This window comes from Megalobrama amblycephala, linkage group LG3 (assembly GCF_018812025.1).
Source record: "Megalobrama amblycephala isolate DHTTF-2021 linkage group LG3, ASM1881202v1, whole genome shotgun sequence".
NCBI lineage: Eukaryota > Metazoa > Chordata > Actinopteri > Cypriniformes > Xenocyprididae > Megalobrama > Megalobrama amblycephala.
In genome coordinates, this window is record NC_063046.1 from 41,361,396 (window position 1) to 41,370,337 (window position 8,942).

Consider the following 8,942-nt stretch of genomic DNA (forward strand, 5'->3'; position numbering starts at 1 on the left):
TATTTCTTTTAAATTAGCAATTTCAGAATTGCATGCATAATCTACTCTCTATTAAGAAGTAAATAATGGGAGGAAAGCTATAAAAAATGGAAGAGGGAAGTGAATCAGAACCTAAATGTCTTAAAAGGAATATTGCCTCATGTTTAGGTGTAAAAGCAATGCAGCATCTACACCTAGATCAAGGCTCCGTATGTCCGGAGATGGCGAGACAGTGTCACGGCCGTGCTAACAGATGAAGTGTGTCTTATCATAATGGGAATCGGAGAAATGTCATCTGATGCGCAGATGAATGAAGGTGCTTTAGCCAGTTTCTCTGATACAGCTCACCATTATAAATGACTGTGGCCTAACTGTAGCTGTCCACAGGCATTACCACAAACAGTCCCTGCAGGAGCCGTTCAATGATAAGAGTGCTGTCCAGTTGAAGGCCTGCTAACGGTACTTCTGCATTGCTGATGTCAGCGTCAGATTATAATCAGAAGGCACATTGGTCTGAGTATATTTTATGCCATATTTGACCATTTTGCTGTAGCTCCAAAAATGCTTAATCTATAAGCAGTGTCCCTCACACTGCTGATTTATAGTGACTAAACTTGATTAGGTATAGTTTATCTTTTACTTGCATGCCCACTCACCTAGCGGACCATATGTGCAAACGCATTTGAATGAAAACATGGGGAAAATTAGAATAAGAGAAACATGTTTGAGTGTTTTATGTGTTTTTTTGGGCATGTACTATCGTAATACTATAGTATAATTTGAAGTACCATGTAAAAATGCTAAATGACATTATATATTAGTGCTCTCAGCGTTAACACGTGATAATTTTTTCCAGTGTAACGCGTTAAAAATATTTAACGCAATTAACGCAGCATCCATTTTTTCTGTCATCCTTTGGCTAGCGTTACATTATATGAGCATGCTCTTAATCATCCAAATGCTTTTAAACTATTCAATTTAAGTTCACTTAAATTAAAAATTAATTTTTGAAGCCTAATAAATGAAAAAAAAAATTATAATAGCTTTCAATTACACTATAATTTTGAATGGCTATAATTAATTTTTTTAATTGGTGGAAAAATTATTTTCATAGAGACATCAGTAGCTGTATTAGTATCAGTGATGCTGGCAAATTCATAAAAAGATGGCATTAAACAAGTATTTAAAATTGTTGTTCTACATTAATTTGAAGATTAACTCTGAAATGATTACCTTATATAATATATAAAAAACTTTAAGTGTTTTTAATCACGATTAATTACAGAAAAAAAGTGAAAAATTACATTTACATTATTCTTTTATCAAAGAATCATGAAATAAATATACATAAATAAAAACAAATTTTCAAGCAGTGCAAATCAGCATATCAGAATGATTTCTGAAGGATCATGTGACACTGAAGACTGGAGTAATGATGCTGATAATTTCAGCTTTGGTATCAAAGGAATAAATCACATTTTTAAATATAATCAAAAAGATGTTTTTTAAATTGTAATAATATTTCATAATAATTACAGTTTTTACTCTATTTTTGATCAAATAAATGCAGCCTTGGTAAGAATAAGATACCTCTTTTAAAAACATTTTTCAAAAATCTTACTGACCCCACAACGGTAGTGTACCAGTGTATTATTTATTATCATCTACCATATAACTACCATGATACCACAGTACTTTCTTGTTGATAGCTGCTGTACCACAAAAAAAAGGAATGTTTAGAAATAATGTTAGAAATTATATTTGACATTCTTCACACTTACCTTAATGCATAATTTGTAACTTGTGAATTTAAATTGGATTTCTTTTCTAAACAATAACAGTAATGTGTTTTGTGTAGTATATCACAGAGCTGTCATTAGCATGAAAGAAATGGAGGGAAAAATAATTGTTAAAAGAAAAATGCATCCCTGTCAGCTCATTCTCAGGTTGCCTTGGATTCTTATCCTGTTTGTGTTAGTTTAGTAATTACTTTTCAGAGGTGTGATGAGAGGGGAGGTAGAGTATTCAACGGAAATGCAAAACGCCCTCCGAAACGCCCTCAGCTGGTGCAACATCAATTAAAGCAGCCTTCATTTGTCATGATTTAGTTGGTTTTGTTGATCATTAAAAGGAAAAGATGAGAACGTTTCCTTAAAGGGCTTAATTTGTCAAGCGTAACCAACCTTTGAGCTTAAATAAAAGAGGTCACCCTGTGTTGAGTGGTCTTGGGTCATTTTGAGGGTGCATTGTACGTCACGTCTGCTCTCCAGACAAGCTGTTCTGAAGCCGATATATTGGTAATAGACTTTAAGAACAAGGCTGCTTATTGAATCAACCATGCAGTGCTTTGCGTAGTACTTCAAACTCACAGGAAGTGCAGCCCATTTGCAGTGTGAAAAGGTCCTTGAGGTGTCAAAGCAAGGTTCCTTTAGGAGGAGGTGCGATTATTTGATAGACGGTGGCACTGTGGTGAGCTGGTGATTCCGAAGGCCTGTTTTATGCATCTCCTTTACAGGGGCTCCAGATTTATGAGGTTATGCGCTGCACAGCGTGTGTGCAAGAAAAGAGAAGTTTTATAATGCAGCTTTTGTATCTAGTGTTGCAGTATTTGGGAAGACTTTTTCCTGAAAACTGTGATAATGATTGAACGTTAGATACACTGTATTTCATTATAAGTTCATGCTGTAGAAATAATCTGTCCTTAGGGATAATTCACCCAAAAATGAAAATACTGTCAATAATTACTCACCCTAATGTCGTTCCACACCCGAAAGACTTCATCGTCGAACAACACAAATAAAGATATTTTTAATGAAATCTGAGAGATTTCTGTCCCTCCATCGACAGTCCACTTTGATGCTTCAAAAAGTTAATAAAGAGGTCGTAAAACTAATCCATAAGAATTGAGCGGTTTAGTCCAAATTTCTGAAGAGACACGATCACTTTATATGATGAACAGATTGAATTTAGGCTTTTATTCACATATGAACATTCATAAACACACACGTTAGATATGGTAAACAGAAGCTCAAGCATGCTTTCTTGATGTGCCAATGAGGTTCATTCACGTGTTATGCAGCGCATTTGAGCTTCCGCAAGAACCAATGAGGTTCATTCTTGTTACGCAGCATGTTTGAGCTTCTCCAAGAACCAATGAGGTTCATTCTAGTGTGCTACACAGCATATTTGAGCTTCCACAAGAACTAATGAGGTTCATTCTTTTTACACAGCATGTTTGAGCTTCCACAAGAACCAGTGAGGTTTGTTTTGGTGTCAAGCAACACATTTGAGCTTCCGCAAGAACCAGTGAGGTTCATTCTCGTGTTACGTGGCACATTTGAGCTTCCGTGGGAACCATTAAGGTTCATTTTCGTGTTACGCGGTACGTTTCAGCTTCCACAAGAACCAAAAAGGTTTGTTCTTGTGGGTCAAGCAAGTACAGTTGAGCTTCTGTTTATATTCATTGATCAATGTTTATATGTGAATAACAACTGCTCATGCTACATGTCTGTAGCATCTGTGTTTGGATCGTGATTAAAATGCAGTGGTTGCCTCTAATTTCAAATGGCTACATGCATATATTTTTTGTTTAAGGACAGTTTTCCTGTTGTAGAGCAAATAAACAACAAAAATCTGAAACCGGTTTTAGAAAAAAAAAAAATCGGCCATAAAAAAATATTGGTCTCTGCATGACTATTTACTCCAAATCAGTTCCAAAAGTGTACGTCTTTCTTTCATTTCACAGATATATTTTTTTTAAATGTTGTCTTTTTGTTTGTTTTTTAAAGTCCAGTGTTGTTTTGGACCCCAATGACTTTAATGTCATTACATAGACAAAACAGTGCTTCAAAATTTGTTTTGCACAAAAGGAAGTCATACAGGATTGAAATGACATGAGAGTGCACAAACAATATTTTTTATTATTATTATTTTTGGGTGAATCTCGCCTCATGTTCACATTCACGCGAGAGTGACAAAATGCTTTACGGTAATTCAAAAACAATGTATATATTATGACTTTATTAGCCTGGGTGCCAGCCCGAACCCCGCCCACAACATTTTTTGGACCGGAAGTTCGGTCTGGACTCGATCCATTGTGGAGTAATTATGCTCGGCTCCCAGAAGGCCGAGCCAATCAAATTGCCAGGGCGGGCTTTAATCGATGATGGACAGGCTATCTGCGGGTACATAACCACCCACGTCATCAAAGAGCGCTTGGGTTGAATTGGTTTTCACCAACGATGACTGCAGCTGGAGAAGTAAGATGTTTAGATTCCGCTATCACGTCTGTAATAAAAGAAATCGACAGCGCATTAATTTTTAACAAATACGCCCCATAATTCAAGTGCAATGGAGCAGTATCAGACTCACATTCTGCCTAGAATATGAGTATGACGAAGTCATTCTATGACTTTATAAGACAATTTCGAAAATTACCCACCTCCGTCAAGATTTCTTGTACTGTATTTGCAAAACTGCTGCGCTGGTGAGCGTTAGTCGTTGTAGTCCAGAGCTGCGCTTGGAGTATTTACGACAGTGTGATTCACTGAAGAAACCTGTAGGGGGAGCTTCGCAAATCTTACTGAGTTCCGCTTTAAATTAATGTTTGCTTAGACTATGATGCTCGTTCTGTATTATATTCACACCAGCTTGTTGATTAGCAGTCACATTTCTTCAAGAAATGCATCAAGATGTTTTACGTTGTCTCGTTGTCCATTTCTCGTTTCAGCCTCCGTCGCCCTTGGTTGCATTGGCATGTTTAATGCAAATGGCACTGTGATGTATGACGACTGCCTTGTCTCCTTCATTTAATTAACGTGCGCCAACAGCTTCTTTTTCATACGTTGCCAATCTTTTTCTCATCTCTGTAGTCTCAAAATAAAATCTTGCAGTAACTACATCCGAAAACCGATTTACCAGGAATTGCAAGGTCAAGTAATTTCACTCTCTGTGTCTCTTGGTTCTCTCGACAGACCTCTGTGTATCAAAGCCCATTGGTAGTAACTGGGATAGTATTTGTTATGAAGCATAGACACACACTAGTTTGATCACACTTCTGCTCAAAGCCATTTTCTGCAGGGCACTGAAGTTTAATAGATCTTTCTATCATTTGTGCTCATACTGGTCAAGGGAGAACTCACTGTGTGTGCTTTTTACTTTTGGTAGGCAGTATGTGATCTGTCAAGTCTTTCACTGCACAGTTGATTTTAATTAAATTTCTAGTAAGAAGATCAATTGTTTTATAAAAAAATTATGCTTCAGCTTTTTATTTGTGCTTTTTGCTTGTGAACAAACAGTTCCTGACACATTCTTGTATGAGTGCAGTTTTGTTTGCTTACAGCCAAGAATAACTTTTTTTTTTTTTTTTTTGGGAAAAAAAAAAGAATTTTTAAGGCTCTTCTACGGGGATCATTTGACAGTAAAACGTGCAACAAAACCAGTATGACAGTTGCACCGCACTGTGACGGTCACATCTGAATTCTTCCCATCTTCTCGTGTCAAAATGCTGCAGTCAGCATATTTTTTATCTCATGTAACCTGCAGCAAAGAAAAAAAAATGGCGGGGAGTGGAGGGCTTGTTTGCCAAATGGGTAAACATTCATTTACGCCTGGCAGTGAAACGTGAAGTTAATCAAAGTGATTATCTGGTGTAATCATCGTCATTGTCTTCAGGCCTTCCCGATAAAGTGTGCCGCCTGTATTCTTACTGTAGTCGTACTGTAGCGAGCAGCAGCTTTCTCCGCCATCTGGAGCCAAACGGCATGTCATCTTCCTGATTCTCTCTCAAATTCTTTTAATCACCTCTTTCTCTTCTCAGCTAGTTGCAATTGTCTTCAATGAGAGGCAGTAGGTATTTCCACTTTTGGCATTACACAGCACTGCGTTTTGACAGAAAAGCATAATTTGTGGCTGAGCTATGGTAATAAAAAGTGAACATTTACTCTTGCATGTGAACGCATGCCAGAAAAGCTCAAATATCTTATTTCAAACTGGTGTGAAGGCATGTCACCATGAAGATTCATTCTTGTCAAATCCTGTTTTTCCCACTCTCTCTATTTTTCCCTGTGCAGGAGAAGAACTTCCAGGTCAAATCACGGTGCATAAGAACAGGAAGGACCCCAGAGCGCTGCTGATCACACTTGACATCGCTGGCCGGAAGCAAAACTACAGCCTCCAGTGAAGAGATTGTTTTACTGGGGGGGAAAACACATACCTTGGGCAATCCATTGTTTAATAACTTCACTCATTCATGGGTTCGATATATAACTTGAGTTGTCATTTTTCCCAAGTTCTTTTCTCCGTGACAAATAATAGGACCATATATTGAGTCATCAACATGGGCTTTTGATATAAAGCAATGGAAGAAAAGCATTTCCTGTTTAAGTAATGAGTGAATAAACAAACGTGAATAAACAAGTATAAGCTACTATGGAATATAAGTGGTCATTTTTTACGTCCCTTTATACGGAAGGTTCTGTGTTTACCATAAAGTTAAGCCGGGCACACAATTAACGACTAGCTAAAACATTCTAAGACTGTGCTCAACATACAAGTGATTATTTCCTGCGACTGGAGCCGATTTAAATACTTACACATGGAATTTGAACACCGACTGTAATCGCAGACTGAATGCAACTGGCTCTGACTGGACGTGTTTGAGCGCGATCAGTCATAAGTATCAATTTACATTCATAATCGGCCTTACAATCGTTAAGTGTGTGTGCGGCTTTACACCTAAGTTCCAGGAGTCCTTTTTACCTCAGTTAAAACACAATATTGATGGAAAGGCCAATTATTTCATTGACGCATTGTGCAGTGGTGTCATTTGTACGTATCTAACAACTGAAAAACCTAGCATTCATGTAGCAATAGCAGACAGGTGAAGCAAGCCAAAACTGTGGGAGATTGGCAGCCATTCAAGCAAACAGTTATACAGCATTGCCATTGATGACTGTCATATATCTCACCTCTGAATGCCACAATTGACCAATCAGAATCAAGTTTTCAGGGAGCCTTGTATTTACAGAGCCTTTTCCCTAGGGGGAGCTTAATGCTTCCTTCACATGCTATAGGAACCTTGATAACACGAATAACACAAGATGCGTCACTCCTATTCTTTTAAATGAGAGAAAGTGCAATATGGCGGAATAAGTCCCACCTTCTAGATAAGAGTCATTTGCCAATTTACCCTTAGCAGGGAGTTTGAATGACAAGTGATCTAACCAATCAGAACGCCAAATCTGCCATTTTGTCCAACACAGCAGTCAGGAGTTAGATTAACCTTGGTGGAGTTAAACTTTAAAAATTGTGTATCTTTCCGCGTTTGAAACAGCATTCCTTCTCATGTTCATTCGTGTTTATTTGATGCTATAAATGAACCAGTAGGAAGAGATGATCGGTTTACGAGCCTCTTGAGCTGAGGCGCTACAGCAATCTGTCACGACCATGTTCACAACACTTTAAAGAGCCACAAAATGGTTTTTATTGTTTGAATTTCTTAAAAAACTACACAGTTTGAAAGCTGGGACTTTGTTTAATATCATAAGTAACCTGGTTTGTCTTGTCTGTCGACGTGTTGTCAGTATCCTCTTTGCTCCACGATGTATTTTTCATAGTGATGTTACGGTCTGTGCCGAGGCTTGTCGGACAAAGCAACAGTAACTAAGGGGGGCGGGTCTTTGCAAAGGGTCAATTAGTAAAGTCATCGCGTCACTGCAGCAGAAGCTGTCAGCAGTCAGACTTGCGCTTAGGACTGCGCATGCGCATTAGCTTGAGCCAGCCTGAAAGAAAAAAAAAATATTCTTTTGTCATGATTGGAGCATTTAGAAACAAAATTTATGAGACCGTTATTGTCAGAACAGATTTCATTGGTGATTTCAAATATGACATTTAATCAAAAGCTTGGCAAACAGCTTTGGAGAATTTGATGTTTCCCCATTCAAAGAGATAGGAGCTGCACTTGCATGCCCGAGAGGATTTTCAAAGATGGCCGCCGAGTGAAATGACTTAAAGGGACTTTGATAGCACACATATCGCAGAGACGTCTATTTGATGTGCGTGTTTTCAAGTAGAAGATGTCTTATAGAGTGTTTGCTCACCTGCTATACATCTCTAAGACGTTTCCTATCAGATGTTATATAGACATTTAGAAGATGTCTTGAAGATGTTTAGAATGTAACACTGCTTTTTAAAAGATGTTTATCAGATGTTTGTACACAACAGATGTTTTCCAGATGACAAGCTCTTTAAAAGGACATCTTGGAGACGTACGTGTGTTCTCTGGGAAATGTCATACTTCCCACTTCTGAAGACATGATTATGAGCTCGTCACATTCAAGCGCTTTGTTGTCGGAAAAAAATAGGAATCATGAAGGTCATCAGGTTTATTGCCTATTTATTGGGGAATTCTTGGGGAAAGCAAAAATTATATTTAGCGTCCATTTCTTTGACAGCCATATAAACATTCACCGCGCTATCTTGTCAGCTTGCTGGTGATTCTAGAAATTTTGGTCAAATACATGCTATTCTCTATGTATAAAACATACTTCAACTGGTTATTCATATGTAAATGTAAATATGCACCATTTTAATGAAAAAGACAAGAGTTCCATGTACTCATCCATGTAGTGCGTGAATTGTATAAGGTTATTTTGTCATTTAACAACGGAGTCTGATACCTTCTGCCCTTCCGCTACTTAACTAAAGCTGCGAGAGTTGAGTGCATGAAGTGTCCAACATTCCACACTTTGCTCGGAAACTCAGGTGTCACAATTATCTCCCAGTTTCCTATTAGTAAATACGACTTGGGAGGGCGTTCATGTCCAATTTCCTAACCAGGAAACTCGAATTTACGATCATTCCGATAGCATGAGAAGGCAGCATAAGTCAGAGGTCGGAAGAAAAACAAAAGCTTGTTCTGTTTGAATGGCAGTCAATGGAGCAAATGCCTCAGTAGGTTGAAT

At 37.9% G+C, this 8,942-nt stretch overlaps 1 protein-coding gene across 2 annotated transcripts in view; it reads left to right on the top strand.

Annotated features, from left to right (window-relative positions):
• Positions 1 to 6,414, top strand: part of prmt3 (protein arginine methyltransferase 3) — a 69,756-nt gene extending 63,342 nt beyond the window's left edge. For both annotated transcript variants that reach the window (XM_048185432.1, XM_048185431.1), the window contains exon 16: positions 6,051 to 6,414. In XM_048185432.1, the coding sequence (XP_048041389.1) occupies positions 6,051 to 6,160 (110 nt within the window). In that variant the 3' untranslated portion in view covers positions 6,161 to 6,414. The remainder of the gene's footprint in view (positions 1 to 6,050) is intronic.
• The last annotated feature ends 2,528 nt before the right edge of the window (positions 6,415 to 8,942 follow it).